Here is a 21,526-nt window from a genome sequence, read left to right as displayed (position 1 = left end):
CATCAACCCTGCATACATGAGTGGATTCAACAGGGACTATAACAAAAGAACAGTGATTGGATTTCCCCTCAGGGGGCAGGAAACAGCGACTACCTTTTGTCTTCAGAAAATGACTCATGAGGGGGGGAAAGAGGGGAACCAGCCAGGTGACAGGACACTCAGGTTACCACCACAACTCCTCCCTCAACCCCTCCTTTCTGAAATGTATGCATGATGTTTCTGGGGGTGGGCTTGACCTAGAGGAGGGGAATTTCAAAAGTTTTTATACGGTCTTGCACACCATTTTTCTGTGTCTTTTCCTCTCTCCTGCGAGTGAGGGGAGCACCCTGCTGCAACAGTTCAATAAAGGCCAAGCCTACAGGCTGCTGTTTTGCTCCAATTTACTCTGGTTGGTGTCTTTACTTTTTGTTCAAGGGAGCCCTCGGATTTTTCTGGTAACAATGGTGAATTTATGAAGAATACTGTCCTTGAAGTTCAAAGCATTTTCGCCTTTCCGGAAGCGGCTTGCAACATTTTGATTAAATCAGTCACGGTCATTTGGACTCGGAAACTTTGTATTTGAGAACTGTCAAAGAAAGAGAAGCGGGCGCCTGCTGCCTGCAGTACCTGCGTGGCCGCCACAAGGGGCACTGTTCGGTAATGCTGATTGGCTGAAACGGCAGCCGACTGACCCTGAGTTCAGACAGTTGGTCTACCCATAATAAGGATAGGGCGAGGTAGAATGTTTCAGCCTGCTGAGGGAAAATGGAAAAAGTTCCGTGCGGAGCTGTCAAGCTAGCGCTTCCTTATTTACGGAAGGCTTTTAGGGGATGCCCTTCTAGAAGGGGCATCTCCAGGCTCGGGGAGATATGTGTGTGTGTGTGTGTGTGTGTGTGGTGCTTGTGCATTACATTGTAATGAAGGGGGGGGTTCCCGCTACAGAAGGATTGAACTCTGATTAATAAGAGTACACACAGAGGCTTGAACCAGCAAGACTCTGGGAAGGGTGCGTATAATAATCTCTCTGTGTGTCTATCTGTGCCTCCAGCCCCTGGCCCAGGTCGTTTTATTCACAAAAGAACTTTTTACAGAGTGTTAGTAAGAACCAATCAGATTTCTTCTGAGCATTTCAACAAACCCCATGTGTTGACAAAGTCAGATCAAAAGAAATTCTTTTAACTACAAAGGCTACTCTGAGTATGCATACATAATCTGAGAGTAAATAAAAGAGGACTAGAGAAACTCCGGAGATCACAAACAGGAGTAAACAGGAGAGGATGGAAGGATGGCAAGGAGGTAGGCATCTTTATCACCTTCCTGGGAAACTATTTCCAGGCCCTAAGATAAACATCCTAAGATTAACATATTGGAAAAGCTACTTCAATGAAGCTGCCCACTATCATTGATGACTCAGATGCCTGCCTGCAGTATGTTACTTGTCAAGAAAGAGAAATGGAACAGGGATGCAGAGGTGTGGCTTGATCAAGAATCATATCAAAATAGTTTAAACCCAGTCGACGCAATGCTTTCATTGCTGACACAGATGGCTTACTCTATATTTGTTATAATTCCTCATAGCAATCCCACCTGATCACTACAGGAAACCTCAGGACAAACAAAATAATTGTGCTGCTTCACACAGCACAGAATGGCTGGTGGTTGCAGCTGGCCCCAAGACTTTATGAGCTCAGCAGCATGCAATCAAGGAATGAATGAATTATCCTACGTACCCCTAGAATAAAAAAAAAGAGTAGGTTTTCACATCACAGTTTGAATTCCTATGATTTCTTTTTGTAGAAAGATGTGTTAAATTTTGCACTCATTATCTACTTTCAAAATCTTCCACAAAAGCAGCTATGGTACCCAGTCACATCAAACATCTGTTGCTGATGTGTATGTCTCCCCAGTCATTTCACACCAGGCCCAACTTTGAAGTTGGTTCTTCCATCAATTTCAAAACAGCATACATTCACGTTTGCAGGATACTTATTATTTTATTTATTTATTTATTTATTGCTATACATACAACTCTTCTACCATAGAAGGACTTCATTGTGACAATTTACAACAAAATTACATAAATTAATAATATAATACAATAAGACAATAGCAGCAACATTAAAAGAGCAACAGAGATGTTGTCATTGGTTGCCAAAAGTAAACATTTTTAAATTTTTTGCACCTGAAAGATTTTTTTGTTTTAAATAAGAGTATAGGAGGGAGTTTTAATCAGGGTTGCCTCATGGAGAAGGCCTGCCTCTGCCTGGTTGTTGCCACCATCTAACCTCTGAAGGCAAGTCCACCCAGAATAGGGTCTCATCCAATTATCTTCATGAACAGACAACTTCATATGCTAAGCTGAACTATATTATCGTGAGAAGCAAGAACTTTAGTTTGGGAGAAACGGAATATGGCTTTGCTTGCTCAATAAGCCTGCTTAGGACTTAATGAAAAGATTTCTGATAACCACAGAAAATTGGATCTTGCTTAATCATTGTTCCCTTTATTATGAAACTTGAATGACTGGGTGCTTATCAGTTTGGAAGCTAAATGTGGCCACCCACAAAATAAGAACGCGTTTGATTTGTGCCATGAGTTGTGTCATTGTATAATTAGTCCCATTATTTGGAGGCAAAACCTCTGGGTTTACACTGTCTCCCCAAAACAGCAGCTGTCTTTAGTGCTTCGTGTCTTTGTTTCAAAGGAGCAGGGTGCTGCTCCAGATCAACAAAAGCTATGGCACAATCCTGGATTTCTCCATTGAGGAGGAAAAACTAGAAAGGGAGGGCAGGGGAAAGAAGAGATTGGCCTCAGAGCTGGAAAGCCTACCAGGCAAGATGAGCGCCGCAACCCCAGAGTTGTTTGCGACTGGACCTAACAGTTAGGGGGTCCCTTTACCTTTACCTGGTGCTACTGCCTCACTCTGCCTGAAAGTTGGGCTGGCTCTAGGTCAACTCAGTAAATGCAAACCATGCTTTTGTTTGAGCAATCTGTGGAGTTCATACAGTGGAACGAAGAAGATTCAATCTGGATGTTCAAATCTGGCAGGAGCCTGAGACATTTAAAGGACTGTGCAAAGTCTACTAAAGGAAAGGATCAGGGTGTAAGGACTCAGAATGGTTGGGAGGCTGCTTGTCCTAATATACCTTTGAAACTGTTGTTGCAGGTGGAAATACAGAGGAAGCAAAGCACCGTTTCCCTTTCCCTATCTGTTCATAAGGTCTCAAAGTAGAACGAAGGCTCTTTTTCATTTTTCATTCCCCCACAAACAGAAAGGGGCAAGACAGCAGAGAAGCCACCCTTCTCTCTCTCTCACTCAAGTTCAGCTCCAGCCCCACCTCAAATTCCTAAAGCTTCAGAGATCAGCAGCTCAAGGTGTGTGCACCAGGGAAGAGGAAGAACAGGAGATCACAGTTCAGCACAAGGCAATTCGTCCCCAAAGTCCTCTCTCTCCTTAGGCGTGGATATAAGCATCCAGCCAGTGTTCCCCGGACTCCTTCAGCGTGCTGCAGAGGAAAAAATAAAAGGGCTCTCATTAATCCTCAGCTTAGTTTCAGCTTAGTGCTTGTCTTTCTTCCTTGCACTGTTAATTTCACTTTTAATTTGCACACCGCCTTTCTGTATTACCATAGCTGAGATTAGCTGAGATTCCTGCATTGCAGGGGGTTGGACTAGATGGCCTTGGGGTGCCTTCCAACCCTACAGTTCTATGATTCTATACACCAGGCAGTGTAGAGAAACAAAAGGCGGTGCGAAGAAGCAACAAAGACTGCACACCTTATAACACAATCTGATCCAATACAAAAGTGTCATAATAAAAACATAAAGCATAAGCAACTTAAGCCAAATAAAGTGATATTCAATATTCTATTAGAATATAATAGCATACAATAAAATTAAATATCAGCAAGTAATTATTGAACAGAAATTCACTCTCAGCAATTACAATAAACAATACCATATTTTTACGTCTATAAGAAATATATATTCCTTATGTACCCATGTATAAGACGCCCGCTATTTTTGGGAACTCCAAATTAAGAAAACTTCCCTCAGCACTACCCGTGTATAAGACGAGCCCCAATTTTAAGCCTAATTTTTTGGTAAAAAAAACCTTGTCTTACACACGGAAAAATACGGTATCTAAACTATAATCAATAAAAATAACAGCAGACCATAGCGCGTGTAACAACACAATACAAATTGAGAATCAATTTACACAACTTAAAATCAATTTACACAACTTCTCTCTTCCCAGCTGGTTCTGTTGTTCCTAAAGTCAGGGTTTCAAAAAGGCTGCTAGGGCTGGAGGATGGGGGGGGGGGTACAAGGCAAGTGGGGAAAAGCCATTAATTGAACTTACTGCAATATATCTGCAAAAGCTGTGAGCAGGGGCTTGCATTGGTACTTAATACCATGCTTAGCACAGAGGGATTTCACCAGAGGAGCGACCTTCCAATAATTGTGGCGAGGCATCGTTGGGAAAAGGCTGTGGAAAGAGAGCAAGAAAATGGTTTCACATGGGGAACCAGTGTGGTGTAGAAGTTAAAATGCCGCACTAAGACTTGGGATACCAGGGTTCAAATCCCCACTCAGCCATGCACCTCACTGGGGGAGGTGACTTGAATCAGTTTCAGGCTCTCAGCCTAACCTAACTCACCACCTGAGCTCCTTGGATGAAAAGTGGGGTGGAAATATAAACAATAAACCAGTGGCAGAGCCTTCAGTTAGCCAAAGCCATCCCATCTCTGTTGAAGTTCCCTAACACTTTCCCACCCAATATGAGTATGGGCTGTCATTTACATGAAGGCCTTTTCCAGACACATTCACACTGTGCCAGTGTCTCTCTTCCATATGTCACATACTCACTGATGCTCAATCTGGAAGTTCAGGTGCCCCGTGTACCAGTCATTGAACAGGGATTGATCTACATCACACGTCGCTGCGAGCTAAGTGAGAACGAGAAAGGAGACAGATCGTTAAACGGCCCGGCAAAGGGGAACAGCTGCCTCCAGAACCAACCCCACCAAAATGTGACCATGGCAACTGGGCCATTTGAACAACTCTCTCTGGCGGAAATGTAACCTTGCCCTTTCTAAGGAGGCCATGCACTTGAAAGCGCAAATGGATGGCCAAACCTATCAGATGAAAGAAAGTCATTGTCTCTGGGAGGAAGAAGTACATATTAACTCACCTGAGCAGACACCCAGTCCAAATTCTTATCATAATCGATAGTCATGGGAATGTGGTTCATCTGTGAGACCCAGAGAAACCAAGTGCTTTCTAGGAACCTGGGTAGATCAACACAACAACAACAACAATCACCATTCTGTCAGAGATTGGCCAATACCACCTCATATAGAATGAAAAGGGCTAATTCTTTCAAAGCAAATTTTTTCTGCACCCTCCTTCCACTTACAAGGCCCTATTCCCTTTCTGCTCCTGTAGGAGTGATGAGAGTAAGGGAATAAGAGGAGCAAATGCTCCATGGGCCTTCCTTAGGCCCAGCAGACTTATTTATGGGAATTTTCCAGTGCAGATATCTCTGGGATTTGTAGTTTTACCAAGGCCTCACAAACAGCCTGGAAGACCTGGGAAACTACGGGATCTTTGCCTTGGAGATGTCTGCTATTGTTTGTATTTCATCGAATTGGCACTGCTAACTCCAGAGGAGTCTATTAATAGTTAGGCAGCCTCTTATGTCAGTGAATGAGCCTTTTCGCCACATAAGAACATTGCATGGATACTGAAGTTTCATTTTTTTTAAAAAAAACCACACACATACCAGGTGATAAATATAATGCTGGAAACATATAGGGTGAGATCTCTTAACAAATGTAACAAATTTGTGCAAGGACTTCTGCTTGCACAGCAGCACTTATGCCCCCCCAACATTAGCTGGGGGCGGGGGAGTCAGAGGTAGGCCCAGAGCAGCATGTGGGGGGAGGGGAGGGGGATTGTTCCATCTCACAAGGTGATGTACTTTGTGCAGACAAAATGTATGTAATCGCCTGGTGCTGAATTCCACCCATTTCTGTATTTTACTTTTCCACTATCTGAATGCAGAGTAGGGGGCAGAGGAACAGTCTCTCTTGGGACTGACAGACACTTTCTTGGACTGCTTTGCTAGGCCAGGCCAGGGGAGATCATCTGCATGACGGATCTGTTCACGCTGGTGGGATAATTTGAGATGCAAAGGAAGCACTTTGTAAATGCGCAGATGCCCCCGGCCACCCCATCCATGAGTGTTTTGCATACAGATTATTTACCTGGCCAGCCAGTAGAATGCCATGAAGGTCTTAAATCCCATTAAAGGAACAAACATGAGACAAACGCGGATGTTGTAGAACACAACGAAAGCAAGCTCCTGCCAAAGAAAACTGGGTTAAGGCAATAAAAAAGATTGAAAACCGCTGCCTTTGTATGGTGCAATTATGATGGCTTCAAAGGCCGTGATGCCATGTGACTCAGAGCAATGTTTGCATGTATGGAAACACCCTGGGAACTGCATCATGTTAAGAAGAACTGCCTCCATGGTATGGAAGGGGATCAGTGCAGATGGGACACATGTTTCTGCACCGGAGTGGATATTATGAAAGGCCGTACAAATAACAAATCAAAGGAATGAACAAATGAAAATCTCATGGACATTGGTCTTCTTGATTACTGTAGATCTATTCCGCCCTCCCCAAACTGGCATTGGCTCCAACGTACACAGGCCAAGTGGATTTGTTTACTCTGCTTATTCACTAAAGTAAACTCATCCTTCAAGTGACACAGGAATAAAATAATGATTTCTCTAATGCAACTCTGGTGGCTAGCTGCAGGCAGTGCGGACACAGGACACATCTGCATTCCACCATTACGTTATTATCCATAGGGGAAACAGTGCAGTTACAAGTTCACAGATGACTCACCATCCATTTTTTCCTCTGAATTGCGAAGCGTATTATAGTCAGCTGCACAAATACAACGAAAGTCATCGGGGCTAAGACTATGGAGAAAAAGGAAAGCAAACATAAAACAAAGAGGAGTATTTTCCTCCAGTTGTAATAACCAAGCTTTCCAAGCCCGTAAGTATTTCTGGGTATTTCTCATCTCCCAGGTAATTTTGGAGCAATCATACTGAGCTAAATTTAAGTTGGAGAGGGTGTCCGTTCAAGATCCCTTGCAGCCCTGTGACTCTAGAGCTGTTTGATTTGCATTTGTAGAAATGGACAATTTTTTATTTTTTTTAAATTAAAATGGTCAAGCTTGTCATAATTAAAGAGCTGGCCTAGAGCAGGTGATTTGTTGCCATAGGAGCTCAAGGGTATTTGACTTTCATCCCTCCTGCCCTGGCTGGAGGTGAAGTCAGGAAAGTGTGTATCTGAGAAAGAGAACCAAAACCAAAACCTCAAGAGTTTTGAAACTGAAGCTGAAAAGAGCAGCCCGACTTGCTTTGTGGAATTGGTGTCCCCCCTTCTAATCTACTGCTGGAGTTTTGATGCTGTTAAATTTCTTTCTTATGCTCAGCCTGTATAAATGTGTGGGGAAATGCTACTCATCTCCAGGGATCTTCATTCTGCAGAAACAAACCCTAAGCTGGGAGCCTGAAGTCTCTCACTGCTCAGAGATTGGGGTTTGTGTAACACTAGTAAAGATAACATTTCTTCTATCTATTCATTTGCCTGTAGCATATTTTTTTTTCAGAACCTCCAGCCTCTGATCTAACAAGCTTCGGTCCTAATCCCCAAAGAGACACAGCCTTGCTGATGGTAGCAAACAACTGAGAGAGACTCACGGATGAAGTATTTGTGCTGGTGCTGGTAAGGCATGAATTTCTTCTTCTTCTTCCCAAGCTGCGAATGGAGAGCAGAAGTAATGCGTTTAAACATAGGTAACAACTTTGCTGACCTTTTGTCACTGCACAGATTTTTCTTAGAGAATTTGATTCAGGAAAGAAGCCTACGATATACGTTTGCAACATGAAATCGGCTTCCATGGCCATGTTTGCACGTAAGGCTAAACCAAACCATGGCTCTAACCTGCTGCGCCTGTTATTCATGGTGTGCATTCCCCTGTCTACTCACCTCCTCAGAGAGCGTCTTCCCCAGGCTGAACAGGAGTGGATGCATGTTGAGATCTGGGTCCTTGCGGAAGCAGTTGGGTTTGGAATGGTGCTGGTTATGCATATGGTTCCACCAGCTGGGGGGCCCTCCCTGCAAACAGAATAAAAAGAAAATCCCACCAATTTTTCATTATTCATGTTGGTGGTGTTGGAGAAACTACATTATGTGCTTATTCCTGACACACAAATTGGAAATTATTTTTTTGTCCAAAATGACAACAATGAGAAAACAGAGAGAGACAACTTCAGCCTCCTAGGGCACTCTGATGCATAGCTGTCAACTTTTCCCTTTTCTTGCGAGGAATCCTTTTTGGAATAAGGGAATTTCTCTTAAAAAAAGGGAAACGTTGACAGCTATACTCTGATGTTGACCTGAGAGTCACAGTCATTTAACAAAGTATTCGACGAGAGTATCAAGAGTGAAGTTATTGAACTAGAATTTATCAGGAAGTTTGATTCTATTCCTGCTTAGCCTCTATGAGTTCTAAGCAGGAGAAACCCCACTCTCGATACTGGGCTCTTACTTTAAGTATTCCTGCCACAATGTGGTGAGCCAGTCTATTCCACTTGGGCTTCTGAAAGACGGAAACATGCCCAAGATCATGCTGAAGAAAGCCATACTGGATCTGGAAAGCAAAAAAAGCAATATCAATATATGTTGATAGGCTATTTTCCACAGATGGGTTAGTAGGAACAAATGGCTCACTCTTTCACTAAGACTTGGGAAAAGCAACAGCAGCTATCCTACGCACTCTGCCCCTGTTTAGTTCCCCACACACTTGCAATGGAAATTGGCAGGAAGCCTGGGCACTTTCATCAGAAGGAGAACTGGTTCCCATGAAGTTAGTACTATAGAAAAGGGCACTAGGCCTTCCTGCATGGGTATATAGCCTCACTTCCCACGGTGGCATAATAAAAAGGCTTGCCTCATGAATATTGCTTATAAAGGTTCAGACACAACAGAACAATGAAATGGAAGATTTTAAGTATTACAGTAGCATTGTGGAAGCCACAGTCCATGGATTCATCCCACAGGGTGGTATAACTTTTAAAGGCCCACAACTATGTAAACAAGGCCAGTCACACAGATCTTCACCTTGAAATCATCACCTCCCATACTAGCCAGGCATAATATTTATGATAAGGACCCATTCCATCGCAAATGGCTCTACCAAATGGCCACTGGCCTTTCAAGGTCAACAGCTGTGGGGATGTGGGGTGTGTGTGTGTGTGTGTGTGTGTGTGTGAATTCCTAGAAAAGCAACTTACACAGCACTACCATAACATCAAAGGGTGCCAGCATATCTTTCCAATGAAGCAACTTTTTGCTATTTCTCTGTTAACAACTGACTTTTTTTTGCCTCAAAATGAAGAAGAAAATGCTGGATTGACATCTTTATCAATCTACTGTGATTCCAAGGTCTCCTTCCTAGACGGTCAGTTCCACCAGTTCAGACCTCATGAACGTGCATGTGAAATTAAGAATTTTATTTTATTTTTGCCTTGACATGCATCACTTCATACTTCTTTACACACATTGAGACCACATGCATTTTGACTACAAAGCTGTGCCTGTCTAGCTGGCCTTTCACACGGAACCAGCAGCATTGCAGAGAAAACTACCTTGGAGCTGCTGGCATTCAGAGTGCTACCAAACAACCCTAATTTTGCTTCTGGGACCTCACAACTACATTTCCCCATGCCATTTGTGCCAATGTGCACCGCAACCTCTGCATCACTATCTACTACTACTGTCTACTATGCTATGCTATCTAGGTGACAGGTGATATCCACAACCTTCACATCAGACAAGCAATAAATCCTACGGCCTACACACCGATTTGACACCCAGTTGTCAAATCACCCACTACTAGGATCACTCCAGCTCTGGAGAAGTTCTCTCAGGACAGGTTTTCTTTAGATCAAGGAAAGGTCAGGCAGCATAGTGCGTCCTGGCTTCCAGGCCCTGTTGCCGAACTTGCCTGGCTGTTTAACTTGCTTTGACACTTGTCCGCTGGTGCTCCCTGCAGCTTGTGGAGCTAGCTCCTTTTGCTAAGTTGCTCTAAATCAGTGTTTCCCAGACTTGGGTCTCCAGCTGTTTTTTGGGACTACAGTTCCCATCAGCACTGAGCACTGGTCTTGCTAGCTAGGGGTGATGGGAGTTGTAAATCCATAAACAGCTGGAGACCCAAGACTGCTGGAGACCCAAGTTTGGCAAACCCCACTCTAAATTTATATGCCTGGCTAGTTCCTCCCAGCTGCTGTGCAGTCAGTAAGGTCAGGTGTATGGCTGAAATTCATGAAAGTAGGGCTTTGAAAAAGGGAGTAGTAGTCTGGAACAGTGGATGTTGATTGACTGGACAATGGGCAATAAGATGACTGCAAATTAACTCCTTTGGGAAATTTTCTTATTTTAAAACTTTTAATAAAAAATAAGTAGCTTTTGCCTGTTGCTGAGCAGAGCACACTTTTAAAAGTGCAAGTTTAGCTGTAGTTTTAAGTGGTACATTGAACTCCCACTTTGACAAACTAGACCAGTTTTCAGCTGGTAACATTAAATTTGTGTGTTCAGGTTCCCAGGTTTGATGCCTGATAACTCATTTAGTAGGGATGTGAAAGTCACGGTAGGCAGTATTTAGCTAATCACCACGATATGCCTGAAATTCCACAAGCTATGCCAAATGCTTAGGGGGGTGAGGATATGACAAAGCACTAAGACAGGTAACCGGTCCAGAATAGTCCAGACTGAATCCTGCTGCATCCAGTAATGCAGACACATTTACCTGTGCAATGGTGAACAATGCTACACCAATGAGGAAAGGGGTCCAGGTTTTTCCAAAGTACCAGATGACGAGCCAGGATGCAATGTCTATCAGGAAAGCATGCAGGAATATGAAGGCAAAGAAGGGATAACTGGCCTTCAGGAGTCCAGTTCTCTTCACTGTGCTATGCAGCTCACGAAAATCTTGTATCAGCATATCCTGTGAGAAATGACCATGGTTAAGTTCCCCCTTCACAAAGTACATGCATCTGATTCAAACTGTAGCATTACTACGCTTTCTCTAGACAGATCACGATGGTAACAGAGAGGCCAAGCCAGCTGGTCAGCTCTCCTTCAACAGGGGGCGGGATGAGACAGGACTCTAAGATAAGAGGGGCATGATGATTTCAGGGCATTGTCTAACCAGAGGCAGTGGAAAACCACTCTCTGCTCTGTCTCTCCACAGTAACTTCAAAGAGTGTAATGAGTGGGTTTTCTGTAAGAGTTGAGGTTTTTGTACCCAGATGCCTCCTGTGCTGTTGTTGGAATCTGTCTATCTCGAAAGACAATGGAATGCCCAGATGTCAAGACCCTGATTTCTCAGCCTCACTGATGTGGTCCAAAGGAAAGCAGAACAACGCACTTGGCACCAGCTTGGTTGCTGGAGTTGCCAGAATGAGGCATCTAAGACACCATCCAACTATCTTAGGGACTCCATTCTGGATCTGTTTAGGATTTAGTCCTTAGCCTTTCCTTCTAACAAATATATCCCGCAAGGCAGCAGAGGTTTAGGGCCAGAATTTCCCTTCTCTGCCTTCTTGACCATTAGAGCCACTTGGCATGCTAGTTGCATGTAAATCCTACAAGGAAGCAGGGCAAGCTCACTAGGCTCCAACTCTGTTTTGCTATCCTCATCTCTTTCCATGAGGATGAAATCCAAAGTGGGGAATGTCTTTGCTCCTCACATGATCTAGACCCTCAATTTTGCAGGGTTCTAAATTGTGCGGGAAATCTCCCCATTTTAGACTTCACCCTTCAACTCATTGAGGTTTATGGACAGGGCCATAAACACAGCTTTACTGGTGACCAGTGAAGAATGGGGCCGGTGCTTAGTGAAGGATCAAGGCAGAGAGATTTAAATATCCAACCAGATCCCACCACCACCTACCCAACTGCACAAGTTTATGGTTGTCTCTTCCACGGTGGCTGTGTGCAAAGCCATTCTCCTTCACGTCTCTACCATGAGGACAGGGGGTGAGGAGCAATATTGAGGTTCTAAAGCATCATGAAAAGTGTACCCTTAGGGATCCATGGGGCCTAAGCCACCAAAAGGAAATCCTGCAGCTAAGTTCTTTGGTATCTACAATGTGCTTTTGCTCAATTAGAACATGTAAAGCATTTTAGTCCAGTGGCTTTTGCCATGCACACCACATGGAAAACTTACTTTTTTGGTGGGTTCACAGCTTGGTTGATCAGGTGCCAGCTCCCCAATTAGCAGTGAGCTCAGGTATTTCTTTACTAGGTCCTCATCCTTGTGGAAAGCGGTGAAGGCATCCTAAACACACACACACACACAAACAAACAAACAACAATGTGAAAGGATGTAGGGGTCTTAGTACACCACAAACTTAACATGAGTCAACAAAGTGATGCAGCAAAAAGAAGAAGAAGAAAGAGCTGATGCTATTCTAAGCTGTAGGAACAGAACTATAGGGTCCCAATCAAGGGAAGTAACAGTACTGTTCTGTTTTGCCTTGGTGAGACCCCACCTGGAGTACTGTGTCTAGTTCTGGGCACCCAAATTTGAGGATGATATTGACAAGCTGGAATGTGAGCAGAGGAGGGTAACCAAGATGATCAAGGGTCTCATGAGGCAAGGTTGAAGGAGCTGGGTATGTTTAGCCTGGAAAAGAGCACACTGAGAGGAGATATGATTGCCATCTTCAGATAACTAAAGGGTTGTCACATGGAGGATGGAGCAAGCTTGTTTTCTCCAGCTCCAGAGGGTAGGACCTGAACCAATGGGTTAAAGTTACAAGGAAAGATATTCTGACCAAACAAGAACTTTTTGATATTCTGACCAAGAACTTTTTGACAGTAAGTGATCACTAAGCTCATTCTGGGTTGATCATTCCATTTTTATTTTTATTTTTGGGCATTCTAGAAAGGACTAACTAGCAGGATATTCTTCACTGAATCCTATGATGAAATGAGATGCTTTTAATGAAAGGGCTGGTGCTGTGCTATTTATATTGTAATTATTGGTATGGTTTTAATATATTTTATATATGTATTTAGTTTTAATTTTATCAATGTTTATGGTTTTTTAATTATTGTTTTTTTCTATGCTTTTAGCGGTTCTTATTTTTTTCTTTAAGCTGCCTTGAGTTCCCTCAAGGAAAGGTGGGGTATAAATACATATACAACAGCAACAGCAACAGCAGCAGCAGCAGCAGCAGCAACAACAACAAATGAACAACTATATTTTATTTCTGATAAGTAAGTTTCACGTTTTGCTGTAAGTACTTGTGAAGCCAGTGATTCACAAATCAAGACTGGTATACAGTTCCTGTTAAATGAGTTAACAAAAACTAGAGGTCCAAGACTGATAGTAATGATCACCCATTATGATGTCATTTGGTCTGATCTTCAGGAAAGCACACTCTCCTTTTTTAAATTTTCCATGGGCCTCCTTGATTTTTGGTTTGGGCAAACTATAGTTTGCCATAGAATCCAAACTACGAACAATGGTTTGCGGTAGTCCTCTGGAGCAACAATTTGCAACCAAAGTTTGCTCATTCAGATGTAACAGGAAACTATGGAAGAGAACTGAAGTACCGTATTTTTCGTCCCATAGGACGCTCCGTCCCATAGGACGCACCTAGTTTTTTGGGGGGGAAATAAAGGAAAAAAAATTTCCCTTTATTTCCCCCCCCAAAAGCAGGTCGGGGAAACCCAACCAGGTCGAGGAACAGCGGGATGGCGGTGCTGCGCCTCCCTGCTGTCCCCCGAGCTTGTGGGGCTGGCCGATGTCTGCCTGGCGCGAGGGGCGCTCTGCTTCAGGGCGCCCCTCGCGCCGGGCGGCAGGCTGCTATCCGCAGCATGGGGAGCCCTGCGGGGGACTCCTGCAGGGCTCCCCACGCTGCGGATGTCTGCCTGGCGAGAGGGGCGCTCTGCTTCAGGGCGCCGCTCGCGCCAGGCGGCAGGCTGCTATCCGCAGCGTGGGGAGCCCTGCGGGGAACTCCTGCAGGGCTCCCGACCCTGCGGATGTCTGCCTGGCGCGAGGGGCACTCTGCTTCAGGGCGCCCCTCGCGCCAGGCGGCAGGCTGCTATCCGCAGCATGGGGAGCCCTGCGGGGAACTCCTGCAGGGCTCCTGACCCTGCGGATGTCTGCCTGGCGCGAGGGGCGCTCTGCTTCAGGGCACCCCTCGTGCCAGGCGGCAGGCTGCTTACCGCAGCGTGGGGAGCGCTGCAGGGAACTCCTGCAGGGCTCCCCACACTGCGGATATCTGTCCGGCGCGCGGGGCGCTCTGCTTCAGGGCGCCCCGCCCGCCGGGCAGCAGGCTGCTATCCACAGCATGGGGAGCGCTGCGGGGAACTCCTGCAGGGCTCCCCACGCTGCGGATGTCTGCCTGGCGCGAGGGGCGCTCTGCTTCAGGGCGCCCCACCCGCCGGGCGGCAGGCTGCTATCCGCAGCCTAGACATCCCTGCGGGACCTCCCGCAGGGCTGCCTAGGCTGCGGATGTGTTTCCGAAGCCTGGAGAGCGAGAGGGGTCGGTGCGCACCGACCCCTCTCGCTCTCCAAGCTTCAGTGAAAGCCTGCATTCGCTCCATAGGACGCACCCAGATTTCCCCTTCATTTTTGGAGGGGAAAAAGTGCGTCCTATAGAGCGAAAAATACGGTATACAAGGAGAGAAAGAGGGAGCACATCAGCCTAAGGAAGGTCAAGCCTTTGTTTAGCATTATATTTGAATTAGCCCTGTAAAGAGACTACCCTAATTAATTGCATTCAGAATTCAGCATCAATAGAATCTCAGTGGTCATTCAAAATAAACAAAGCAAGTGCCTTGACCTTGTGGCTGAAAAGAGCTCAGAAACGTGTGTGCCTGGTGAGGTCTCAGAAGCCAAATGGGCTGAGCACAAGAAGCAATGCTGAGGGTTGAGGATGTGTGTGTGTGTGTGTGTGTGTGTGTGTGTGTACAGAGGCTGGATCTAGACACATCAAAGAAGCATTTCAGTTTGAACAGGAGAAACAGGTAGAGAAAAACAGGACTCCAGACCGCTATCTGGTGGCAATGTCACATATACAACACATACAAATAACTTTTAATGTAACAGTCCAGCTGAGTCCAAAGGCCTTCAGGCAGTGACTCTTTGCTTATGACTGTGAGTTTCATAACCAGCAAGAAATCTTCCACCCGCAGATGAAGGTTTCTGTAGACCCCAGCAGAGTTTACACAATTTCTCAAAGGAGCTTCCAAACTTCAGAATGAACTCACTTTAAAATGAATCACATCTTATTGTACGCAATTCCTTTCTCACGCCACATTTCAGTTTCATCAAACACCTTTCCAGCTACATATATTACCAAAAGTTCAACAGATGGACAGGCAAGAAGTCTTTCCATGTTTTCTTATTCCCTCAGAGGAGGAGACATGAAAATCACAGCTAAAGACAGAAGGCACTTGAAAAATCATTGAAGGAAGAACATACTTAGTTATTATTTTCTTCATAAAATGTATATACTGCTTGATTGTAGAAAAAAACCTCAAAACCTCAAAGCACTCAGCAATGCCCTAAATGGCAAACCCTATGTTAGTTATAGTTTTGGTGGGTGAAGTCAAATGCAGAGGCGTTCTGAGCACTGCCCCCTGTTGTCAACATGAGTCAGTGCACATCAGTATCTTTCCCACCCGCATTGATTAAAAGGCCAATTTCTGATTTGGGGTGACAGAGTACAGCAGCAGTGATGTAAACATGGGTTCTCCTACCACACATGCTTCCTGCTTCCATTGGTCCATTCTTGTGGAGTACTCTGCCAATAGATACAGCAATGTGTCTTCTGTGCCAACTTTTAAATACTTGATCAAACCTTTTCTATTCTGCCAGGTCTATGCGGGCAATTCAAAACAAATCCTTTCGCAATGGTTGATGGATGTTTAACTTTTTATGGTTTTTACTGTGTGGTTTCATTTTTCGTTGCTGGAAACGGCTTTGATTTTTTTTAAAAAAAATATCACACAGTGCTATATAAATATGTTTAGAAGTAATATTCAAACAATCCAGCACAGCATGCATCACCAGTCAGAAAACTTTTCCAGTGTTGTGCTTACATGCCACATCAGATGGTGCCGTGATTCCATTATAGCTGCTTGCACTCAAAAGTGGTGCCAGGAATACCTTCTCCTATGTTACGTTGCGCCATTAAAACAATACATTCCAGCCTGACGACCCCTCCAGATGTCACTTCGTGATGATTTGTATTCACGAAGATATTGGGGCACTTTTACACAGTCCTGCTTTCAATACTGTTTGTGCCTGCAAATGTTTTGGGGGCAGATAGCCTGTTTCATTTCCAATCAACACACACCCTTTAACCACCTGCTGTAATCCTGGAACTTTTTATGCTACTGATGTTCTGGGTTTATTCTTTTCTCCCTCTTTTGGTGGTGCACTATAGGGTAAGCACATCCCTCCAGATGGCAGTAATACAGTAACACTGGTGAAGCACTGGAGAACAACTAACCAAGTGGCATGGCGTGTGGACAGTCCAGTGTAAATTCACTACTAATGCACTATTATTGCATCAAGGACATGTTGAAGAATATACCCACAAACAAAACAAAACAGTCTGGAGGGGCCCATAAGTCAATTCATTCCAGCTTAAGACATATCAGACTAAGAAACGTCTAGCATGACCAGATGTCATAATTATGCATCAGCCTCTTGTTCATGTTCTCAGAAGCGATAAAATCTGTAATATGGCCCAGGACATTTCTCTGCCTGAGGTAGAAAGCCCAATGACATCTCCTTCACCCACCCAGTATTGATAAACATATTGCAGCAATCTTAATATAAATGGTAATCTATAGGCTTTTAAATGTACCCTCCATCCTACTACCTGAGACACGCTGCCCCACTTGCCTAATGGTAGGTGGAGCCTTAATTATTTCGCTGGCATCTGAATCCAAGAGCATCTGTGGTTTCTGACACTGAAAGACAATCATGTAAGAACACGATGGAGTCCCAGGAATCTTTAAACGGCCCTTGTGGCCTAAGCCAGTCCATTCTAGTAGGAGGTACAAACGTGGTGTGAAGGCATATCAGATGAGGAGATTTCATGGGCATGGTGAGCACATGTCATACTGAGGGATATTCTAACTTGTGGACATCAGCCATGTGTCCATGCTGTAAGCCCAGAAGCAAGGATGGGGGAGGAAGTCAATATGTAATAATAGTAATTATTTATTTTGTGTACCCCACTCATCTGACTGGGTTAAATTCAGCTCGCATTTAAATTCAAACCTATAAATTCGCAGTTTCCAAAATAATACGATAAACAAAATGCAGCTGTCCTTTGAAATTCACACCTATCTGAATATTGCGATGCCATTCTTTAAGCAAACAACATTTACCAAAATACATATATTGGGTTAAGGTGTGCATAGAAATAAGTATGTTCATGAAAATAGCATGAATAGTAAAATGACATTTTACTATGTCTTTATATGTGCTGTAAGCAGCCCAGAGAGCCTGGAGAAACCCAGCCAGATGGGTGGGGTATAATAATAATAATAATAATAATAATAATAATAATAATAATAATACACAAATGCATCACAACATGTGTACATTAGTCAATGCCAGGGATTTTTCTCAGCCAGAATTCACTGGAATTCAGTTCCAGCACCTCCCAGGTGGGCGCCATTGCCATTTTAAGAGAACAAGAGAGCAGTTCATGTTGAGTTCCAGCACCTTTTTCTAGAAAAATGGCACTGGTCAAAACCACGGAAGAATTTTATGAGGATTTTAAAAAGAATAATTGTAAATTCCTGGAGAAATGTGGAGAATCGATTGGAAGATTGGAAGAGAACCGAGAGAACTGATATATTCCCCCCCCCCGGCTGCCCAGAAGGAATCCAGTGCATGTTTTCTGCCTGAGGTAGAGAAACCGATTGACCCCTTCTCCTGCCCACACACCCTAATATTGGTAGAAATATTACGGCAAACTAAATAATTGACACGTTCCAGCCTTTTAATAGTAGTCCTTAAATCTATAACTTGAGCTGGGCTGCCTGCCTCAGTCTTCTTGGCACTGAATAACTCACTGGCACCTGCTGCAACTCCTTCTGAGATCTGAAGCAGTGATAGGCATGTGAGAACGCAGCTGATGTTTGCGACTCTTAGCCAATGTTTCATTCCTGTTCGTATTACCCTGTGGGTATTAAACAGGTGGCCAGGGACTTACTAGGGGGGAAGTTGGTCTGGCTACTCGCTTCAAAGAAGACACCTTTAGGCAGTGTAACTCCACCACAACTTTCTGGATCCCTGTGAGGGTGGCTGTGCATGAATGTGAGCACCTGCGTTAAACCCTTTCTGTAAATTGCTTAAACGTCCGGGAAAGTCCAGATGTATGGCAACCCATGTCAGAAGTCTAGACTTTTCCCGTGAGGTGATGCTCAAATTACATGCTGGGTCAGAGCCCCTTTAGTTGCTGCATTTAAAAGACTATGGGGGGGCATGATTGGACTAAAACGGGGATGGGGGGAGGTCAGAGGCATGTGAATTTCTCAAAGAACCCCACCCTTCAACTGGAACACTGCATTGTGGCACCTTCTTTTCTCTCTTTGTGCACCGTGGTATTTCTCCATCTCTACTTCTTTGTCATGGGAATTTCTTCACAAGGCAGATGAGAATTATCAGACAAAAAACGCACCAGGTTTTATGCAAATTAAGCTGCAACACTGTACACCCTTTACCCAGGAGTGAGTCCCTCTGAAATCAGTGAGGCTTACTTCTGAGTAGACATCAGGGGAACGACGGCTTTTCAGATTTAGGTAGACTTTAACTCTCATCAGCCTCAGTCAGCATGACCAGTCATCAGGGAGAATAGGAGTCGCATCCCAGCGACATTTGGAGAGCCACAGGCTCTAGGATTGCACCATGTCAATTAACACCAACTTCAGCTAAATGTAATTTGAATAAACCTGTTTTTGTGGGTGCCAGAATATTCATTTGGTTAGGAACAGAAAATATATATGTAAAAATAAAATAACTTTAGTTTACTTTGACATGCAAGAAGTGTGCTAGAAAGTGTGTCCAAGGCAAAATGAGAAAACTTTAAATCACTGTTCAGTCAAGACAATCCCAAACACAACATCCTTTACTTACACTATTCTTAATCTCAGGTGGTGTGTTCTAAATTTTAATTTCAGGTGTACAACAGATTAGTATATTTCACACTTTGCCAATTTAATCTGCAAAGCTAAGACATTCTGTAGTGAAATATAAAATTGTGGCTGTAATTCTAAGTGTACTTACCAGGGTTAAACTCAACGAGAAGAGCAGAAACTACAATCCCAACAAATATCAGCGATGCTACATCAGTTCTCTTAGCTTCCTACCCCAACATTACTCAAATATTTTGGCTGAGGAGGCATCCTCAGTCATAGTTTCTCACAGGTATGATAACTCTGCTTTTGAGTCCATATGAATCCTTCACACATCTGGGCTTCTTTAAGCCACCTGGAAGTCAGGCAATGATATGTATAAAGAATTATAACCAATTTTCTTGAGAAGGAACTGCAGACTAGCTTTAGTCACCCATGCCAGCCAGAATTTAGCTTCCTCCTCCAGCAAGCTGACTATTATGGGGTGGGCTTTTCTGTGCCTTCAGGCCCTACTTCTAACTCTTGTTTCCTACAATAACAGAAAATTGCCAAGGAAACATCGCGAGCATATGAGGAACCTTGGTCCCTCTAGCCCAGACTGCCTACAGTGCTGTGTCCTCCAGGATGTCAGGCACAAGTCTTTTCCAGGTCTGCTACCTGAGATCCTTGGAGATGCTAGGGGTCAAATCTGGGATGTGGTCCAAGTAAGGCAGGGGTGGGTGTGCCTTTTTGACAGGAGAAAAAAAAATATTCATCTCTCTCCACCCTTCAGGCCAACTTCAGCAGGTGGATGGGACCACCCATCTATCAATCCTCCGATGACCTGATGACATCAGGTGTCTGAGAGGTGGGTGATCTCAGAGGGCTGCAGGGATGGATCTGTTTTGCCAATGCATTCCCTGCATTGAACTCTCCCCTCTCCAGCTGTTGAGCAGAGGGCGCAACCCTGCTCTCTACAAGGGTCTGCTTTGCCAGTGTGTTTCTTGCAGGGAACATGCTGGCAAAGATGCACCCAGTAGGATCGAGCCCCATCCCCATCAGCTGATGCAAGCCAGTGATGTTAGACTGCCATGACCTCGTGGACCAAATGGGATCCCCTAGCAGGTCTATGGGCTGGAGTTTCTCTACTCCTGATTCAAGACATGTGCTCTGCCATGTCCTTCTCCACTGCTCTCTGCCCCGCAATAAGGTCTCACCGTGGCATCTTGTCCGGAATAGTGGCTGATGACGCGCCTTCCTCCAGGGTGCCGCCAATAGAACTTGCTGACATCGTAGACTTTCCGGTTGATGACCAGCCACCTCTCTTCCTTGGAGTTCCCTTTGCCCGAGCGGAGTCCTATCTCCTCCCAGGTGAAAAGCTGTGGAGCATCTAAGCAAGGTTCCTTTCCTCCTAGAACAGTGCCTGACTGTGGAGGCATTCTGACTGACAGTGCAGCACCAGCTTCTCCAGCTAGATACTGTACTCTTAATCCGGGTTGGAGCCACCTGTTTCATGTTTCAGACAGGTTTATATAGATACACACACCTGTTGCAGCAATCCAACCCACCACCCAGGACATTCTGTTACTCCAGGCATTCTCTTTCAAAACAGCTGCCTTTCTCCTGCTCCTCCCCTTGGCTTCCTTTCCCCGTGATTCTGCAAGAGTCACCTTTCCGTCATGCCTGTGCATCCTTCACACCTACTAGACCTCAGAACTGGGAGAACGAGCATGTGAATAATTGTTGCTTTAATAAATAAAGCCACATACATAGAAGCCATTTATATTTGGGTGCTCTGCATTGTGCAAGAGTCATAGCTTCACCCCAACAGAAGTTTGATATTTGCCAGCCACCATCACAGATCACTTCCAGAGTAATATTGCTTCCTTTTCCAAGCAAGAGCATTAAGAGAAGAGAACATGGAGATATAATCACAACAATTATGCCACAGGGAGGGATGGGTGAGAAATTTAAAGTTTGCATTTGAAGCCAAATCTTCCCATTGCGAAACAATACGAGAATTGAAACACGGTCATCCTTTGATACCTGCAATTTTTCAAATCTTGCAACCATTGTTTATGAGAATAGGGGAAAGTGTGCATGAAAATGAAAATAACAAAGAAAATTGTATTATATTGGGGATACTTGTTTGCAAACAATTGTATGTTAGTCAAAATTGTGTATAAAATTGTATTGAGAGTAATTCACATTAAATTCCAGATGAATTCTTATTAGGATTTTTTTTTTAATGCAAGTTGCTGCAGAAATGTGGATAACTGGATTTAATAAGCGCCAGATGAGAAACT

The 21,526-nt window shown here is 44.2% G+C and overlaps 1 protein-coding gene across 1 annotated transcript; it reads right to left on the bottom strand.

Moving 5' to 3' along the window:
- Positions 1-1,962: 1,962 nt before the first annotated feature.
- LOC310666374 (acyl-CoA (8-3)-desaturase-like) lies at positions 1,963-20,736 on the bottom strand. Its single transcript, XM_083417087.1, has 12 exons — positions 20,438-20,736; positions 12,295-12,405; positions 10,873-11,070; positions 8,614-8,715; positions 8,052-8,180; positions 7,763-7,820; positions 6,897-6,973; positions 6,249-6,346; positions 5,174-5,270; positions 4,849-4,928; positions 4,343-4,468; positions 1,963-3,485 (listed from the first exon to the last, which is right to left on the bottom strand). The coding sequence occupies exons 1-12, from the start codon at positions 20,657-20,659 to the stop codon at positions 3,434-3,436; spliced, it is 1,350 nt and encodes a 449-aa protein (XP_083273213.1). The 5' UTR covers positions 20,660-20,736; the 3' UTR covers positions 1,963-3,433.
- Positions 20,737-21,526: the final 790 nt, after the last annotated feature.

This window comes from Podarcis tiliguerta (assembly GCF_965153285.1).
Source record: "Podarcis tiliguerta genome assembly, chromosome: 1".
Taxonomy (NCBI): Eukaryota; Metazoa; Chordata; class Lepidosauria; order Squamata; family Lacertidae; genus Podarcis; species Podarcis tiliguerta.
Note: the sequence above shows the minus strand (reverse complement) of the source record. Positions and strands in the feature narration are given on the sequence as shown.